Source organism: Corticium candelabrum, chromosome 10 (genome assembly GCF_963422355.1).
Source record: "Corticium candelabrum chromosome 10, ooCorCand1.1, whole genome shotgun sequence".
In the NCBI taxonomy this organism is placed as follows: domain Eukaryota; kingdom Metazoa; phylum Porifera; class Homoscleromorpha; order Homosclerophorida; family Plakinidae; genus Corticium; species Corticium candelabrum.
Window position 1 is genome coordinate 4155210 of NC_085094.1, and position 18877 is coordinate 4174086.

The window sequence follows — 18877 nt, forward strand, 5'->3', positions numbered from 1 at the left end:
GAATGGGTGAAGGTCCTCACGTGATGATCCTCACGTGATGATATGTTGGTATGCTAGCCCCGCCTTCTCGCGTGTCGTGTCAACACAGTGTAACATGGCAACGTCAGGGAGCAGACTGGCAGCGTTCAGAGAGAGGAAACGAGAAGAGAAAAAGGCAGAATTAAAAAAGAAAACAGTCAAAGAGGACACCAAACTTGAAGGACCCCGGAGGTATTTCCAGGCTGCATCAGAGTCGACATTCAAAGAGCCAGCTTTCATGGGTTTGCCATCAGGGAGTAGATTCTTTAATCTGCTAACGGCGCAAGAGATACGGGATTTGAGGACTGTCTTCGATGCTTTCGATAGCAAATCATTGGGTACAATCAATGAACGTGAGATGCACACAGCAATGACAGCACTTGGATTTATGATATCACAACAGCAACTAGGAGAGGCAATAACTGACTTGGGGATTCGAAACAGGAAAATACAATTCAACGATTTCCTATCAATTGTCATCGATCGACAAGCAGATGCGAGAGACACTCACGACGAAATCATGCAGGTTTTCCAAATACTCGATAAGAGTGGATCAGGAGTGATAACACTGGACGATCTAAAGCAAGCATGCAGAGACTCGGGAGAGACACTGACAGAGAAGGAACTAAGTGACATGATCTATGAGGCAGACACAGATGGTGACGATGCAGTCAGCCGAGCCGAATTTTTACAGATTATGCTAAAGACGAATCTATTTCAATAGATCCGAGTTTTCAGCAGCACATGCTCTAGTCAAAGCAGATCGAGGCTAATTTTTATCGACTCTAAAATTTAATAAATTGTTTGTTATTTAATCCGTTTTGTTCTATTGATAATACAACTCCAGATTCATTCCATCGTGGATCTCGTAGTCTTCCAGCGTGATGTGATCTTTGAATACCGTGTACCACTTTTTCAACACAATCTTGTCCCATCGGGTCCCCGTCTGGGCCGCCACCAACTTTTTCAGATCTCCTATTGTGTCGTCTTCGTTGCACTTGACGCGCACCTTCTTTCCAAGACGATCGTTACAAGTTATCTCGATCATACTTCACGTCAATTCTTGACAGAGTTTACGCATGCGCAGGTTGATGAGTGACGACGGAGGCCTGAAGCTGCCGACGAAGCAGGTTATTAAGTGTTTTATGCGTTTGTGTGCTAACAAATTAGTCAGTCAATTGATGTGCTGCTTGCAGGCTGCTTTTCTGGTGAACGGAATTGCAACGGAAATTCTCTTGACTCACTTTGGTGATCGAATTTTTATTGCAGTCACGCAGTTACAGAAGCTGGGAACAATCGTAAGATTAGTAGTATGTCTCTACAGTTACTATGGAAGCCTCGGCGTCTCGCGTCTCGGCGCTGATTGCAATAGCCAAATTTTTTATTGCTATTGTTGTTTGTCTAGTAATATTTTAGTAATTAATTTTTATTAAATTGCTACTACTGTTATTATTATTATTATTATTTTAGTATGTGATATGTCGTCACTTTGTCTGGTGGACGTGGAATTGTGCTTTCATTCGTATCTAGGAGATTTCAAACAGGGCAAGCATGACAGTGAGATGCTACTGCATGTACTGATGTTGGTCTAAATTGCTGGCACTTTTAGTACTTACTGTAGTATTTTTGTATTACCGTGTTTCCTCAAATAGTAGTAACCCGTGGGTTACTAGTTTTCAAACTGATCAGAACCACGGGTTAGTATTTAGTTAAGCAGGGTTACTAATTGAGCATAGGTTACAATTTTAAATGTCTGCTGTTATGGTTTAATTAATTAAGTTGAAGTAAAGAGCTATGCAAGTGTTAGGGGAACACATGCACTCTTGACGCATGCTAAACTGTCAAGTTACGGTAACCCCTATTCAGTTACTGGTAGTTTACTCAGTGTCCTCATCATTAAGAATCATAGAATGTCCGCATCGTAATGATCATTGTCTTCATCTTCTTATGACTGTGTCTCTTCTGCCAGACTTTTTTCCTCAAGGTTTTGTGTTTGTTACCTTTAGTCTCTGACATCCAAGGCATGGGTTACTAATCAAGCACGGGTTACTATTTTTCCCCAAACTGATTAGATCCATGGGTTACTATTCGAGCAGGGGTACTAATCGAACACGATTACTATTTGACAAAACATGGTAATTGTTTAATAGATTCATGCAGCATCCGATAAACCTGTGGAAATAGAAGGACATCCAACGTTTACTGTAAAGATTCTTTTGGGCAAGGATGAGGCAAGTTCAGTTTTTGTGATGTAAGTCAAATGTAAACATGAAGTTGATTTATAAACTCTGCAGCCGATTCTAGAAGTCTATGCTAGACGCTTAATGGATGAAATATCAAGAAGCAGTACACCTGATGTTCCTGTATTGCTTGCTATTGCTTTGACAGACCACTCACCAGCCTGTATACAGCCAGTACTTGACGCAATTATTGACAACAAAGTTTGGTAGTAGGTAAACATTTACGTTAGTCACTGTTTAGCTTTAGATAGATGTTGGTCAGATGTTTGAGTACATACAAGTAGGGGGCAGTAAGGGTTGTGAGAAAGAGAAAGAAAAAAATGCTTTCTTTGTGCGTTCTGAAGTTTGTGTAGTGATTGAGTAATTTACTGTATAATTTCATTCTGTACGATGGGAGAGAAATGCATTCCAAACCTGCAACCAAGCAAACTTACTGGATAGCTAGAAACGAATTTGAAATAACAACTTGCTTACATATGTATTGTAACATTTCTCTGTGGCGTCTTGTTAGTCGTTTTTGGCTTTCACAAAGTCTTGGCTATCAAAGATATTTCTTGATTTTCAGAATTTTTGCTGTATTGGTGACAACACAGAGTGCATTAGCAGTTTGGCTGGCAAGATTAACAGGTTTCTATCGAAATGACTGGAATTTATTTTGACGTTTTTTAATTAAAGCATATTGGCGGACTTTGGTCTGTCTGGGACTATGATGAATAGATCAGCCTTGTGTACCCAGACCCTTTCCGCCCGAATGTCCGTCGAGAAAGACTCAGAGTATGGCTACACCGTCTAGTACGCGAGGCTATTTACAGCCCTTGTAGTTCTCTGTGCGGGTTTCTTGAGGTTTTCTCTCCGTCGCCATCTCGTGTGTACTCGTTGAATCACTTCGTCAGATAGTGGTTTTCGGTTTCATGTGGGATTGCATGCCCTCTTGAGTTACGTTGGGCCAGCGTACGTGTTTCATGATGTCATGTTGTCGTAATACTCTAAACCGGGTATGGCATTGCAAAAATGTTGGAGGCACGGCGGCGACAACCCCCCCATGACTACTAGGCTAATTAGATGGTTTTGAATTGGCTAACTTAATTAGTATACACTAACTGATTTGCAGTATTTCTTCACTATTGTTTCAAGATCTGAGAACCCTACGCAATGCGGAGGTACCTATAGCTGACCTTGATCCGGATTGCTCGGAACTAGAGGTGCCGGCGGAGAGTACAGTACACAAAGTGTAAATGTACTGATTTATTAGAGCATAATAATTATGTTGCACAGTTAAGATTGCACTGTATGGCCTCTCATACGTCTAGTACTGTAGACATAATGCATTGTGAGTACGCAGTGAGGCAGGAAATTGTTGAGCCCACGGTTTCTACAGTTACTGTACGTCTTTGGTATTTGTCATTGCTCTAACTTTTCGTAAACTTGAAGTTGTAAAGGTAGTGCACGCTACGAGTCTCGGTTGTTGGACAAGTTTCTCCAAAATTTGAGCGTGGCCGCCACTAGATTAGCAAAAACTGCGAGGATATACAGGAGAGGAAGCGCTTACAATAACTACGGATGTGTAGCGACAGGGATATTTAATTATTGTCGAGCGTAGTTATCTACAAGCTTGTGACACTCAGTCACGCTGTGTATAGATATGTGTGCAACTCTTTGTTCTGACTACGGCAGTATCGTTCCCTACAGGCCACCGGCATGGTGTTCTAGCATTTCAGAGAAAGCTCCTAGATCAAGAGTGATCTTGAGCCAACGGAACACTCCAATCGTCTCATGGGATATCTCTGGCTTACCAGACGGTTACCGATTGTATCTAAAACGCGATGACATGACGGGAGGAACGCTGATGGGGAGCAAAGTAAGAAAACTGGAGTTTGTTCTCGCAGATGCGAAGCAACAAGGAGCAGACGCTGTCATTACATGCGGTGACGTTGAGTCAAATCACTGCAGAATTACAGCCATCGCAGCTCAAGAGTTGGGATTGAAAAGCTACCTTTTACTGCGTTCAAATTCCGAAGACCCGGATAAGCTGGGATTGAAAGGGAACTTGATGCTCGATTTGTTGGCTGATGCAACAATTGTGCTCACTGCTAAGGATGCCGATTATGATTCACAACTTGTGCCTAGAATGCAGCATATGGTGGATGAGCTGAAGGAGACAAAGTCATTGAATGTGTATCGAATAGGATCGAATAGAGTTGGAACTTGGGGTTATGTTGAGGCCTACAGAGAAATGATAGAGCAGGAGGCATTCTCTCAAATCAGTGATGTCGTGGTGGCTTGTGGATCAGGAGAGACAAGTTGTGGATTGGCTCTGGCAAATCACTTGAGCGGATCGACAGTCAGAGTACATGCAGTGTCTGTTTGTGATGACCAATTCTACTTATACAGACATTGTAATAGAATATTGAATGAAATGGGTGTTACTGGCATTCGGTCTGAGGACATTCTGGACATTATTGATGGATACATAGGGAAAGGATACGAAGAATCAACTGACGAGGAGCTACAGTTACTAACTGATATTGCACGAAGAACAGGCATTCTCCTTGATCCAACATACACTCTGAAGGCCGTTCGAGGAATGTTAATAGAAATTGAGGCAAATCCTAGAAGATTTTCTGGCCATAACATTATGTTTCTTCACACTGGAGGTCTATACAGTATGATGGATGGACGATTAGATCATGTGATGAAAAAACAGGTGACAGACAGGCGGCAGATTGTTTCATATTTTAGTCTTGATAAACCAGGTGCACTACATTTTTAGATAAAACCTTTGCCCAGTGAACTGCTGTAAGATTGAAAATATTTTTTAGTTTGGATGTTTCAAATCAATTGTCTAGACTGTTGCAAGTTTGTTCATGTTTAGTCAGTCCGGAGTGATGCATTAAACTACTGCAGTATCTCATTCATTGTCTTTGGTGGGTTAAATTAATTAATCGGTCTGCGTCTTGCATATCAGCCAATTGTGCCAAGAACTATTTTTAATTAATAATTTTAGAATCATAAAATAATTCAATCAAACAATTTGTATTGTTAGTACTTACGACACTGCTATGTGCAGGCTAGTATACCTGCACATAGGCGTAGGAACCAGGGGCACTGGGAGGTACAGGGAGGCGCTGGGGGGACGCTCCATCTCAATTTTTCCAGCCTTGCGTTCGCCTTGCTCCTCCGCGCAGCGCTCGCGCGTCACAATTAATTAGATAAATAACGCACGTCTCTAGAGTAGAAAAATCTGCAATACCTGAGTGAGTACAACGTGCAAAAATCTGTAGTGTACTTTGCACAAAAGTGTTCTTTTTTGCGGCGTCTGCACAAACGAATTGCTGTACATTGGCTGTAATTTTCAATCCAGCGCATGCATGATATCGCGATACGTTCAACATTTGAGTATTAGCGAAAACCGCATGTGGCAGCAAATACAAACTTTTAAATAGTACAGTGTTTCCCAACTATTTGAAAAACTTTACGTACTAGTAGATATCTTACAATTTTTTCAAGAAAGGAACTAGAGATTTATTTCGCAGCCTTTTCTATTATTATTATTATTATTATTATTATTATTATTATTATTATTATTATTATTATAACCTGACGTTGCACTCATTAAAATTAATGGTGCAAAAAAACCAGAAAAACAAACAAACAAGTAATATAACTACTGTGGCATCAATCTACTGAAAACAAGTCTTCTAGTACTGATTTACTACTTCTAGCTGGTTCAAACAACCAATGGTATGCCAAGCTTGCAGCCTCGCGCCTAGACTCAGATAGAGATAATCAACGTTCTTCCAAATGTCATGAGCAAGTGACTGTCTTGACAGCACCCTGGTGTGGCTTTGGCAGTAATGCAATTCCCATTCCCGGCATGAAGTAAAAAAGGACGACTGCTGAGAATTATACGTAATAGACGAAATGTACGCGATAACACTGTTCTCAGACTGAATTAGAGAAGACAAAAACTGTAGCTTTCGTTTCCTCAGCATCTCGGGCAAAGGCAAAAGACCGGTGGAATAAATCATTGTATCGACATGACATCCTCTTCTTCTGACATTGCAAATTTCCCTTAGAGCATCATTCCACGCTACACGTACTCTAGGTAGTTGACTATCACTGCAACACCACAACTGACACCCATAAAATACAGCTGAAAATGCTTGTAATAGACGACATAACACAATCGGAGTGGCTCCTTTAAATTGATGGTAAAAGGAGTAATTATGTAACCGCGCGCTAGATGTGACTTATACTTGCTGGTAAAACACACGGTTACCTAAGGAGTTTTACTGTTGTTCTAGTAAACGAGAAACAATTTCTATTCTTCTCATGCCCATTTAGCTTTCAGCGAGCTGTTGGTTAGCGATACTTGTCAGTACCGTGAAGGAATCAGATCTAACAATACAGTACGGACATGGGCGTAGTGGTGCAGCGCATCCGGGGCTGCAATCCACACTGCGTCTGAGGCGAGGCTACCAGGTCTTACGTAATCTAGAGTTTGCATGACATTACGTTTCCTTCCAGGACAGGATTTCAACAAATACGTATAGTCTAGCTAGGACCCAGCGTTTCAGTAGTCGGTCAGAAAACTCCTTTGGACGTGTTACTCACCACTGCGAGGCGCCTACGGATACACTATACAACTAGTATTGTCTTAATTAATTCTGACATAAACAAAGTCATTTTATTGTTTGGTAGCTTTTGAAAACGATTTTGATTACTACCTTTCAAATTTACTCGTTGAACTGACAGCGAGCAGTCAGGTATCTCAACAGGTGACTGAGGTCACACATCACTTCCAATCTCAGACATGCGGATGGCACAATCAGAGCCATGACCACACCATTATGACTTGTTTTAATTTACTAAAAAATATAGCTCACTTGTAGATGCATGTATTTGCAGTGTCTGCGAAATTCCAATAATTTTTAAATCTAAGTCGCATGCTCAGGGTGGTTCCATAATTATGCCCATGTCTGTAATTACAGTTGAAACTTTGTTGAAACTGCGGAAGGTCAGAATTCTATGTTTTTGTACATCTCGTTGGAGTACTGTTTTGCGTTGTTTCTAGATAGATTATCTAAATTGTTAGATGTTGTGGTAATTATACACAATTTTACTTTTAAAAAACAGGTACAGCGTTGGTAGAATCAAATAAAGTTTGATGTAGTCAAAACCGAATGTAGTTGTTGATACATAATAAGTATTCCACCTACTGACTAGTCCCAATACTTCTTTTCATTATGATACAAGTAAAAACAATTTCGTGATGGAGTACAGCATAAATGTACTTTGCAAACCCCGCAATAACTTCTTACTCTAGTTCCTCTACCTACTAGTTGTCCCAAGTTTTTCACAGTATCACTGCACACTCTGCAGGTTCTCCTAGACTCTGCATAGAGGACGTGGTGGCCCAGGCGTTTGTCGAGTCGTTCCTGTACAGGATGAATCCGTGGACGTCCCATTGAAAGTCGATACGACCTACCGTCAATCAGCTGTTCAACCAGCTTTGATTTAAATGTCAAATACGGTTGTCTTTGTGGTTTCTGGCTGTTGTATAGTATGTGGGCATTGAGCAAGATTGATTCTATGTCATGCCAGAAGATTCGCTTCCACCATTTCTTTGTCCGTCGGCCCCCATTATAAAGAGTGATGAGTTGATCACCTCTATCCACTCCTCTCATATATATGTTGTAATCTCTTACTGCCACAGGGCAATCGACAATGGTAGGTATATGTCGCCCTCTGTGGCGCCTCACTTGGCACCATGAGTTGTCCTCTTGGAGAGGGTGGATAGTAGAGATCACTCGCACCAGACGTTTGTCCTTCCATGTAACGCACAGAAGGGGAGATGAGACACTCCAGTCAATTGTCCCCATTGCTGTGCGATTCTCCTCGGCTTTTGTCATCTGAAGGGATCGAGGAAATCCTTTTGTGCCCTTCCTGGTGGTACCGCATGCAAAGATCTTTCTTTCCTGCAGATGAAGATATAAGTCCGGGTTGGTGTAAAAATTGTCCGTGTAAAGATGGATTCCCATATCTTCAAAGCCACGTAAAAGTCCGCACACAACCCGGTTGCCGAGGAGACCATGCTGTCTCTCAGTGAGGGCTTTTCCGGTGTACACGGTAGAGCGGTAGATGTAACCGGTTTTGGCATCACTGAGAGTCCAGACCTTTATGCCCCATTTCGTCGGTTTGTCTTTCATATATTGGCGAAAGCCAATTCTCCCTTTGAAAGGGATCATGGCTTCATCGATGGTCACTTGCGGGCCGATGTTGTAAAGGGGCTGATGTTTTGTAGCAAGAAGGTCATGAAACTCCCTGATCTTGTAGAGTTTATCGTAAGTTGGTGACCCACGTGCCGGTTCCTGGGTTCTGTCCGAGATGTGTAGGTACCTGGAGATAGTGACTCTTTTAATAATGACAGTAAGGTAAAACAAAATTTGCTAAAAATACCTGGAAATTGCTTGAAATCTGTTTCTTGGCATGATGTTTTGTATTCCCACCTGGCTAGTAGTGGGGTATTTTTGCTGCCAGTAGTAGTCAATTCTCGGACATTTCGTGATCCCCATGGCAATAACCATTGCGATGTAGCACTGCAGCTCCCCAACTGACAGAGGTGTCCATTTGTCTCGAAACTTGTCTGGTTCTGCTGTTCGGAATACCTCGGCATACAAGTTTGTATAATCAACGATTAGCCTCCACATTTCATCATCAAATAGTTTGGAGAAAATGGACAGCTCCGTGCAGTCGGGGTCTTGAAATGTTGGTCCTGGTGGGGGACCACTATACCCAGGAATAGGTAGCAAGCTGTCAGCTCTTTCCCATTCAAGCTCATAGTTGTCAATGTTGTCCATTGTTGACAACTGTTGAGATGGTTGAGCTCGAGCTGATTGGGCTGGTTGAGCGATAGCTTGCCCGGCACATCTTGCTGGTCTGGTAGCATGGACATGAAAGGGAGGGCCGACGGCTGGTTGAACAGCTGCAGGTAGGTCAGTAGCTGGCAAAGCAGTAGCAGCAGCAACAGGAGTTGTACAGATAGTCGATTGAGTAGTTGTAGGATTAGTAGTCATGGTAGAAGATCCAGTAGTAACAGTCGTGAACAATACCTATACCATACAGCACCGTGAACAAAGATCCTACGTTTAGAAAAACACATACGAACTCTAGAAGCAGTAGCAATAGGAGACACAAGAGCATCTAACAAAGAGCAGTTAGCAATAGCAATGATCATCATTGCAATGTAGTAGAAATTACCAGGTAGCTGTACAGTGTCATCTGTGGATGGAGACAGAGGGGCATCTAACAATATAGGATTTCCTAACACAGAGCAGTTACTAATGATAAGTTATTTCAGTGTAGTACAAGGTGTGGTCATCACCAATTCTTCCGACATCAACATCTAAATTATAAACATTTACAGTTACTATATATATATATATATATATATATATATATATATATACACACACATATATACATATACAAACAAATGACATGCAGCAGCTATGTACCTGTTGGATCAATGGATTCACTTTGCCTCAGATCATCTAGACATGATTTGCACATACAAGTTCATCTGATCATGAGACATCACTTGAAATTACCATTTGAAGCGTCATCATTTTCGTTGTCCATGTCTGTGATGTTGGTTGTGGTAACGATGTCTTGTGTGATGTCCATGGTTTGTAGTTCTTCTGCAAACAAACGATTATGTTTAGTACCATATTGAAACAAGACTATCAGTATGTTAATTAATTTAACCAACCCAAGGGTAAGTAAAATTAATATTTACCATCATCACGTGACTGCACCAGTCCTGCCACTGCTTCTTCGTCTATCGAATTTACAATAAATCAAACATTTTGCTATGAATTCATTCATACTTGCCAAACTAACAAAACTATTGTAGCGTGGGCGTACCTATTGATGTTTGACACAGGATGTTTTTACTATTGTAATTAATATTGCTTACTACTGTAATCTATACCCAGCCAGCAACTACTCGTGAGTGCACTCACACACAAAGACGACGGAACTACTAGCGAGTGCACTCACACAAAGACGCGTCCGTCGTCTTCGTGTGAGTGCACTCGCGAGTGGTTGCTGGTTGAGTAGAAAAGAGTAGTCTAGAGCGGTGGTACAGGACCGCCCGTCACCTATAGCTACAGGCGCTGGACAGCAGCAACGGTACGAGCTTGCACATTTTAAACGCACCATATGATGACAGTACAGTGCTACTACTGTACCTCTCATGTCACGAGGAGGGGGGTCGTCAGACAAGACGCCATCGACTATTCCCTCCGCAAGAATCATTTGGCCGCCGTCGTACTCAGTCTCAACATCGGAGCCTCCAAATGCCTCCTCGTCGCTGTCGTCTGGCAAGTCACCATCCAAATGCACCGTATTGGTAACGTCGTCATTCACAAAGAAGCGCCGTGGGAGAGCCATTAGACTGAAAGTCACACAAAGCTCGGAAACAAGACAAAAATGAGATGAGAGGTATTCGAAAATGGGGAGGAGCTTGTTATCCATTCTGGTCTAGTGTGGACAGGCCTTATTTTAGTAGGCTGGGATGGTAATTTTTTAGGTATGGGAAGGCTAGCATAAAAAGATTGCGTCTAGGTGTGAAATCTACAGAGACAAAACACTAGCCATCAAAATCAGGCACGTGACAATGCGTGTGATAGAGCAGCTTTGCTATCAGATTGAGTTTACATTTGATAATTATAGAGAGGACAGAAACAAAGTAGATTTGAGATCCGTGTATAAAACGTCTATTCAATTTTCAATTTAAGATGAAATTTAAAAATTGAATTTTGCCAACGAATTAATTAAATTTAAATTTAAATTAAAGTTTAATTAAATTAAATTTTAATTAAAGTCTAATTAAATGTTACAATTTTGTCTTCGATTATTGTTAATCTGCAAGTTAACTAATGTATAAGCGTCTTTATATTACATGTACGTGTATATAATTAATGGGTAATTAATTATTAATTAATTAATAAATTAGCCCGGATATCCGGGCCTCGGGTAAAGCTAGGAGCTTTTGCAATTATCCTCGGAGACCCGACACTTTGAAGCGTTGCCGCGGAAACGTTCAACTTTGTGCCATTCTGAAACTCCAGATAGACATGATGAGTGTAATGCCGGTTGTAGTCAACTTTCGTCGTCTTATAGTGGAGAAAGAGCTGGACAGCACAGCCGTGGACGGGGTTTGTATTTCCCAGTGTGTCTCACAAGGACTTGGGTCATTCTCGTCTTGTATTTCGTGTCAGGTTCTAAACAGAGACCTGCTGCACGCAGTTGTGGCTTTGTACGATCAGTCGTTGCCCGATGTTACGTCAGACATCATTTACAGTCACGTGTGCCGTTCTGCATCGAAGACTCTACTTTTCATCCGTGACAAGGAAGGTAGGAAATGGATTCATGAATTTGACGATAATTTGTGTGTATTAGTTTTATGTAACGAATTTTTTCTGGTAGTGTGGGGTTACTATGTTTGTATTGATGATGATTATTTGTACAGTGTAGCAGCTAGATTTCTATCAGATCTATTCAAATATGTAATGGAAGTCAAAACTAAAATTTTTTACTACCAGTACCAATGTGTGTGTAGTCTAGCTTGCGTAGCCAGCCCCTCCCCTTTTCTATTCTATTTAATTAATTAAATAGTAGAAAATAGAAAAGGGGAGGGGCTGGCTACTAGTGTGTGTGTGTGCGTGTGTGTGTGTGTGTGTGTGTGTGTGTGTGTGTGTGTGTGTGTGTGTGCGCGCGCGCGCACATGTCAGTGTCAGTGTGTATGTGTGTGTGCATGCGCATGCCGGACTGTTGTTTTGTCTGTGATGTAAGTGCAACAACTTAATTCTGTTATGTACATTACTGCACGTAGTATGTGATGTATGCATGTGACATGGTGTGTTGTATGTGTATGTATGTTTTACATCTGACACGCTGTTGCAACAATTATTACATGTAGGAGTATTGCAAGAAGTTATTAAGAAAGGTGCTACTGAGGTGACAGACATCAAGCAGAATGATGTTACAGTTGGAACTTTAACCGGGAATGGAGATTTATGTCAAGGAAGTAGTAATGGCAAAGGCATCAATGAAGATGAGAAACAAGAGAATGGATTTGATAATGAGGACCAAAATGCAGAAAGTTCTGATGAAGAACCAGGACTGTTTGATGATGTCTACAGTGACACATGTGAGAGCAGTGATGACAGCAATGAAAGGTCTGTCAACATACGGTCTTACACAATTTAGTTTGGATACTAAGTTATTGTATCTCTTTTTCTAAGTTGGTAATGAATTGCGTTATTGTGGTGTTATTGCGGTGATGTAGACCTGAGATCACAGTTGATTGACAGATGGTTAAGTACATTTTATTAAAGCAACAGATTCGTTTATCAACAATTTTGCACTGGATTATATGTTTGTTTTTATGATGATCTAGCAGTGACATATTTGTGGACTCCTACCCGGTCCTCTCCTCGTGCGCACACCACGTGTTTTTTATTTTTTTAGCACGTACTTTTTGTTCCACTAATCCTCATTGCATTGTATTTTTAGTTTATTGCTAGCCTTTCTGTTCATATGAACAGTGCTGATCAATGACAATAGAAAGGCACAACACTGTCAGTGTCTGTAGTTTTTACGTTTTTATGTTATAGTGAAGAAGAAGAAGACGAAGACGGTTATATTTACCCAGGAATGCCCCTTCAGCCTGAGGCTGATCTTCCAGGGGGTCCTGCAGCAGTTACCTAAGTAGGCTGCCTTCTTTCTCTGTATTTCTGCTGGTACTCATTTATACTCCTGAGTCGAGGGAAGCAATTGTGTGTTAGTTATGCCATAGCTCGCCATCACTGTGACTTGAACTTGCAAACCTTCAAGGTCCCGATGTCAACACTCCATAAGATGACTCTCTAACCAACTGAGGTATCTGCACCACTAGTGTGGTATGTTTTAGTTTGTTTATGAGTTCAGACTACTATAGTTGTCTTTGCAAGTTAAATACCCTGTTTCCATTTTCTATTATACATATTGACTATAGTATTAGTTCTTTTGATTGATGTTCTAAGTAGAATATTCAACATATTATAGTTTAGATTTACTGCTGTCTTACAACAGTGACCTTCTCCTCTCTTGCGCAAATAATATTATTGATTTAGCTACTTCACATATAACTGTGATGCTTTTTTTGCTATTGTACATAATTTAAGTCACCAATGCAGTCGATTATCTGCTTGTATGAAGTCTGCTTTGGTAATAAGATGTATCTTTAATCATTTTTTTCATATACTGCACATTGCCTTGAAATGAAAGTGTTGCTCCTGATTTGTTAACTAACAAATGCATACGGTTCTCTGCCTCACTCAGATAGGTTACAATGGATTAATGTCTGTCTTTGTTCCTTTTATTGTTTGTATATTTAGCACTGAAGAGGAGGAAGATCTCTCTATTGGTTCCAAAGAGTTTGTTGCATCAGTAAAGCGGCGGCGTGCATTAAGAAATGCTGGAAAGTGTATAATAAGATTTGTTGATTATGTTTTTGTCAGTATGTTATTTTTTATGTTTTGTCTAAGTTACTGATGATTGTGTTGGCATCGAATCTCGTTTGGCTGGAGCAGCATCTATTGAAAGGCTAGTTGGGTAGGTCCAGTTGATTTGTTTGGGTGTGGAATCTACTTACACTTACTTCTTAAAATTGTAGAAAGGATGAGCAAGGAGTGTTGCAGCTTTCTTTGATAGCAGTGCGGAAACGGTATCGTCGAAGAGGTCTTGGTAGGCGGCTTCTTAATGTAAGTGTGTCCTGTGAACTGAAACACATGTTGTGTGAGCTTAAAGGTGTGTTAAACGTTTAGAGTAGCATTTTGTGGAGAGTTAATTCTTTGGTGACTGTCTAACCAAAGGGTATCATCCCACTTGTTGAGCAATTTGATTAGATCTAAGTAACAGAGTACACACACGCACATGCACACACACACACACACACACACACACACACACACACACACATGCACACACACACACACACACACACACACACAAACACACACACACACACACACACACACACACACACACACACACACACACACACCACACACACACACAACATTTTATGTGCACTCACTCAAACACAGATCATAGTTTTGTGTTACTTATTGTTACAAGTACCCATAACATCAGTATAAAGTATAAACTTAAATGCTACGTTTTATATTCTATTCATTATGACATTGTCTCTATTTAGATGGTTAAAGAAACTTCAATATCGGGCAATTGTAGCTCCATAATTGCTTATGTTGACCATGCTGCACTACAATTCTTTCGTAAACATGGATTTACAGATGACGTTATCATTAGTAGCAAATTCAAGTAAAACTACAATCATCTTGTTTGTTATGCAGTTTGCATCTTTATCAGTGTTACATTATCTACAGACACATAGCTGAGCACTGGGAGAACAGCACTTTTATGTGTTACCTTCCTCCATTCTCAGGTTGATCAGTACAGCGCAGTATAATTATTTGCAAGATTGTTTAGAGTGTATGGTGTGTTGTTAAGATCTTAAAGCCAGCGGTACTAGTACAGCTGCACAAGATGTTGCAGCAGTTTGTTTGCTTGAAAATGATATCTCAGAATGGTATGGTGGAAGCAAGATTGATTGTTCAAATTGTATTGAAATGTTCTATTACAGGAAGCAGATGAATTTGGAAGCACAACAGAAACTGGTTGTCATGATGGAGCGAACGAGGCATCAACTGTTAGAAATGTCTGTAAAGGTATGATGGGGAGAAATAGGTTGGAGAGTACGTGCAATATGGTTGTAGAAGAGTGATTTGATATTTGAGGGTTTTAGCATGTGGCATGCTACTGTTATGTATGTATGGACACACACACACACACACACACACACACACACACACACACACACACACACACACACACACACACACACATACACACACACACACACACACACACACACACACACACACACACACACACACACACACATTGCTATTCTCATGTCAGCTATGTGCATTGGTGCTTTTCATTGTGAAGCAAACTGCATTTATTTAATGAACATGTATTGTACTACCAACAAGTTAGGCATTTGCTATTTTAGTTGATCTTCAGTGCTGTCAATGTTTGTGATTGTCATGCTCAAGTGTGTCAATTCTCTGTTTTGAAGATACGAACCCAAGATGAGACGATATCACAGCTACAGCAACAAGTAAATGAACTGGGTCAAGAAAAGGAGCAATTGGGTATGATATCATGTAGCTAGTTAATTCGTGCATGTTCTACTAGGTTTTTGGCCACCAATTGCTTGCAAGCAAATGCTCTTATTAACAAGAAATGACAACTAACTAAAATACTTTTTGAGCAAGATGTCAAATATTGAGATTTAAACTGTAAATGAGTTTGGTCACTTTAAAGTGTGTATACTGTAGAAGTCATGTATTGTATTGATCTGTTACTCACAAACTTGAGGCCTGCATGCATGTACACTGGTAATCTGCACATGTCACATGTACAAGTTTGATCAGCATTTCTACAATGTAACTGGAACACTGCACAAATGTTAGCTGTGATTTCAAGTTTGCAATAAGGTGTTTGGGTTTTTAGCAAAGGAATTAGATGACTACAGACAGATATCTCATTCTTCATTTAAGTCAGCAGTTGCAGCAATTTCTGAGCGTTTTCTAGATTTGGCAATACCAGACTCTAAATGTGATGGTACAAGAGAGATGCACAACGAAGGTGCAGTGCAATACTGTTACAAGTAATTTATCGATCGTGTTAAGTGTCACATTGGATGTCATTCCAGAAGTGGTTTAATATAATTAAACAAGGCCATGTTGAAGACATGGTGAATATGTGATGGAGACTTACACGTATGCTGGATTGTTTGATTTGCAAGAGTTATTTTGTGTAAATAAGTATTAAGTTTTCTTCTATTTAATGAACACTGCAGTCTTGCATTCATGAGTTTTTGTCAACACTATAGGGAGTACTATAGAGTGAAATACAGAGAGGCAGGAAAACAGACAGTCAAACAGACAGACAAACAGACAGATTGCTTTTCTACTCAGAAACTGTAGCCAAATGACCATGCAGTCTTGATGTGCTTTCAGCACTGCGCTGAGGATTGAATATCCAGGAAAGCTGAAAGTGCAGCGAGACCTGTCAGGAGGCTACTAAGAAACAGATGCAATGACATTGTTATTAGAAAAAAACACTGCACATTATTTCGTTCTAGTGCATTAGTACATGAATATGACACGTGTAGAAACTATTCATAATTGCTAGTGTTTGGTCTGCTGTACTACAGTATTTGTATTGATGTATTGAAATGTATGTATTGGCAATCATGCTTCCCATGCATGCGACTACATCAGTTAGCAACTGTAATTGTGAGAAAAATATGTACCAGGTTGTCACTTGGTGACTAGAAGACTACATAGACTGATGACCAGTTTGGTAATCGGATTTTGTGTTTTGTCTGAATATGCATACCTACCTATACCATTCAGGAGGTCCATTGATGACACCAAGCTGTCATACCATATACAACAATAACACTGGCTGGAATGTGGAGCTTTCACATATTTATGTCTGGTGCCTTGATGTAATTTTTTGGTTCAGCCAGGAGTGGTTAAGCTGAAGGTTTAGACAAGAGAAAACAAACAAATATATCTATAAACTGCATCTAGGTGGTTTACCATAGAACAACCACAAACTGTATCAATAAGAAAACACAGGAACAATTAGGTCAGTGAATAAAATGCTGGGCGTTCTTATCATATAAGTAATCATCGAAATTACACTTAGATAACTTAGCTAAAAGACAGACAGACAGACAGACAGACAGACAGAAAGCTGGCCAGAGTCTAGATGTTGTTCAACTTTCAATTCAGTAAACTAAATTTTGGTTTGTAGGCTCTGTAGGGGAGCTTTTTAACGCTACTTGTTACTTGTGTAATTGTAATTGTAGTTGTGACACTTGTTGTTCATTAGCTGTCACTTTAGTTTCACCTGTATTAGCTTTGATGTATAAAAATATATGAAAAATTGACAGACAGACAGACAGACAGACAGACAGACAGACGTTATCATCTGGCTTGAACGCTACATCTAGACACCTTAGCCCAAGCTGCTTCCATTCATGAACCTATGACTCAAACAACTTTTTCACAAGTTGTTGGGTTCTGTGGTTTAGGTCTTCCATGGGAGCAAATGTCACTGCCAGTACGTCTGGGAGGATTTCGCATGTTGTCCCTGTCCTCTGTCTCCAGCCACGCCTATGTGGATTTTTGAATACACTCACTTGTTGAACTCCCACTTCATTTTCCAGCTTTACAATCCACTGTTGACAATCTCATTTAATGTCCTTCTGGTTTGCTTGGTGAGGCTCTTGCTAAGTCCTTACCTTCTGATAAGATCTCGTCTGGTTATCTATAGCAAGACCAAAGAAGCCTGAACACAGGCTATCTAATGAGTATTTTACCAATCAGCTGCACACCTTGATTGAAAACTTTTCAGCTGCAAGAGACGCATCAAGACTTCTATTCCTTACTAGGGAAAGGAGCTGGTGCTTGGTTAAATGCTATATCACAAGTTTTCACACTTCATGCACTTCTGCGTTTTTCACTTGATGTCGCTTGTGAGGCTCGGTTTACCCATTTCTCTTTCAGATTGGTCAGAGGCCTGTAACTGCAATGCACCACTAGATGATAGTGGATACCACCTACTCACCTGCAAGACAGGGGAGCCTATTTGGTCTCATGAGTCTATTGTTGGAGTGTGGTTGGAGTGCCTTAATTAAAAGTCCAAGAATTCATTGTCGTGAGCCAAGAAACAGGTATACTAACTCCAAATGTAGACCTGACATTATCATGTTTGATGTCGAGTCGGGTTCTAATCTTGACCTTGACATCTCATTGGCACATCCTTGGAGCTCAAATGTTTTCCCAAGCTCGACTGAGGCAACGGGTTGCAGCAAACTGAAGAGAAACCAGAAAGATGTCCAAGTATGAACAACACAATTAAGCTGCCTAGAGGCTCAGTAGTCAACGTTGTCCCACTGGTAATAGAACATTTTGGATCATGGGGAGAAGCAAGAAACTTTTGCAGAAACTTACAACCTTTTTCGTCAGATGAATCAGGAAGACCTAATGCTGAGAATTTTAGACTTTTGGAGGAAAACATTCTCTGTACAATTACAGAAGTGTAATGCTCAAGTTATATACAAGAAGCTTAGCATGTTATGGCATATGGTGCATGGGTCAGAGAGGCCCGACTTTCTCAGCACCCAATTTTTTCCTCATTAGACTAAGTTATGTATAAGTGTTTTAGTTTGCTGTAACTTTAGCTTTTCAATGAACATTAGTCTAGCTGTCCATGTCTTACTGTAGTTCTTTGCAGAATTGTATCATAGTTTAGTGTAAGAAATAAATGATTTTTGACAGACAGATAGACAGACAGACAGACAATGCATGGATCGATGGACAGGGTTGTGCTTGTCTCTGAAATCTTGAACAGAAAATATACCAAGAGTATAACTTCAGTCATACATCAGAACTCACACTCAGTCTGTT

At 40.4% G+C, this 18877-nt stretch overlaps 5 protein-coding genes across 7 annotated transcripts; 4 read left to right on the forward strand and 1 right to left on the reverse strand.

The window, feature by feature from the left end:
• Nucleotides 1-37: 37 nt before the first annotated feature.
• Nucleotides 38-889, forward strand: LOC134186272 (uncharacterized). The gene has a single exon (XM_062654193.1). It carries the CDS (start codon nt 38-40, stop codon nt 740-742), a length of 705 nt encoding a protein of 234 aa, XP_062510177.1. The 3' UTR covers nt 743-889.
• A 55-nt stretch (nt 890-944) lies between these two features.
• LOC134186273 (proteasome assembly chaperone 3-like) lies at nt 945-3009 on the forward strand. 2 transcript variants are annotated; one of them, XM_062654195.1, is made up of 4 exons: nt 945-1148; nt 1215-1316; nt 2169-2269; nt 2824-3009. In XM_062654195.1, the coding sequence occupies exons 1-4, from the start codon at nt 1098-1100 to the stop codon at nt 2915-2917; spliced, it is 348 nt and encodes a 115-aa protein (XP_062510179.1). In that variant the 5' UTR covers nt 945-1097; the 3' UTR covers nt 2918-3009. The 2 variants fall into 2 exon arrangements, with proteins under 2 accessions (XP_062510179.1, XP_062510178.1); XM_062654194.1 differs by lacking the exon at nt 2824-3009 and adding an exon at nt 2313-2601 and having other exon boundaries at nt 2169-2249.
• Nucleotides 3010-3771: 762 nt separating this feature from the next.
• LOC134185926 (uncharacterized) lies at nt 3772-5168 on the forward strand. The gene has a single exon (XM_062653810.1). The coding sequence runs from the start codon at nt 3901-3903 to the stop codon at nt 5026-5028; it is 1128 nt and encodes a 375-aa protein (XP_062509794.1). The 5' UTR covers nt 3772-3900; the 3' UTR covers nt 5029-5168.
• A 2274-nt stretch (nt 5169-7442) lies between these two features.
• LOC134185263 (piggyBac transposable element-derived protein 3-like) lies at nt 7443-10712 on the reverse strand. The gene is made up of 8 exons (XM_062653044.1): nt 10511-10712; nt 9869-9958; nt 9776-9811; nt 9643-9663; nt 9519-9581; nt 9427-9461; nt 8718-9370; nt 7443-8657 (listed from the first exon to the last, which is right to left on the reverse strand). The coding sequence occupies exons 1-8, from the start codon at nt 10710-10712 to the stop codon at nt 7481-7483; spliced, it is 2277 nt and encodes a 758-aa protein (XP_062509028.1). The 3' UTR covers nt 7443-7480.
• A 628-nt stretch (nt 10713-11340) lies between these two features.
• Nucleotides 11341-16482, forward strand: LOC134186012 (uncharacterized). 2 transcript variants are annotated; one of them, XM_062653916.1, is made up of 13 exons: nt 11341-11479; nt 11543-11678; nt 12244-12502; nt 13703-13791; nt 13853-13919; nt 13981-14068; nt 14524-14648; nt 14714-14772; nt 14838-14916; nt 14971-15055; nt 15469-15544; nt 15906-16040; nt 16108-16482. In XM_062653916.1, the coding sequence occupies exons 1-13, from the start codon at nt 11399-11401 to the stop codon at nt 16116-16118; spliced, it is 1290 nt and encodes a 429-aa protein (XP_062509900.1). In that variant the 5' UTR covers nt 11341-11398; the 3' UTR covers nt 16119-16482. The 2 variants fall into 2 exon arrangements, with proteins under 2 accessions (XP_062509900.1, XP_062509901.1); XM_062653917.1 differs by having other exon boundaries at nt 16111-16482.
• Nucleotides 16483-18877: the final 2395 nt, after the last annotated feature.

Excerpts from the sequence above, each read along its gene's own strand:
- LOC134186272 (XM_062654193.1), top strand. The coding sequence starts at position 38 with ATGATATGTTGGTATGCTAGCCCCGCCTTCTCGCGTGTCGTGTCAACA.
- LOC134185263 (XM_062653044.1), bottom strand. The coding sequence starts at position 10,712 with ATGGCTCTCCCACGGCGCTTCTTTGTGAATGACGACGTTACCAATACG. Across the intron at positions 9,812-9,868 it reads AAATGATGACGCTTCAAATG|ATGATCTGAGGCAAAGTGAA; the intron begins GTAATTTCAAGT and ends AATCATGTCTAG. Across the intron at positions 9,664-9,775 it reads TGAATCCATTGATCCAACAG|ATGTTGATGTCGGAAGAATT; the intron begins GTACATAGCTGC and ends TTTATAATTTAG.
- LOC134186012 (XM_062653916.1), top strand. The coding sequence starts at position 11,399 with ATGATGAGTGTAATGCCGGTTGTAGTCAACTTTCGTCGTCTTATAGTG. Across the intron at positions 11,679-12,243 it reads TTTCATCCGTGACAAGGAAG|GAGTATTGCAAGAAGTTATT; the intron begins GTAGGAAATGGA and ends TATTACATGTAG. Across the intron at positions 13,920-13,980 it reads TCTATTGAAAGGCTAGTTGG|AAAGGATGAGCAAGGAGTGT; the intron begins GTAGGTCCAGTT and ends TTAAAATTGTAG.
- LOC134186273 (XM_062654194.1), top strand. The coding sequence starts at position 1,098 with ATGCGCAGGTTGATGAGTGACGACGGAGGCCTGAAGCTGCCGACGAAG. Across the intron at positions 1,149-1,214 it reads TGAAGCTGCCGACGAAGCAG|GCTGCTTTTCTGGTGAACGG; the intron begins GTTATTAAGTGT and ends TGCTGCTTGCAG. Across the intron at positions 2,250-2,312 it reads TTCTTTTGGGCAAGGATGAG|CCGATTCTAGAAGTCTATGC; the intron begins GCAAGTTCAGTT and ends TAAACTCTGCAG.
- LOC134185926 (XM_062653810.1), top strand. The coding sequence starts at position 3,901 with ATGTGTGCAACTCTTTGTTCTGACTACGGCAGTATCGTTCCCTACAGG.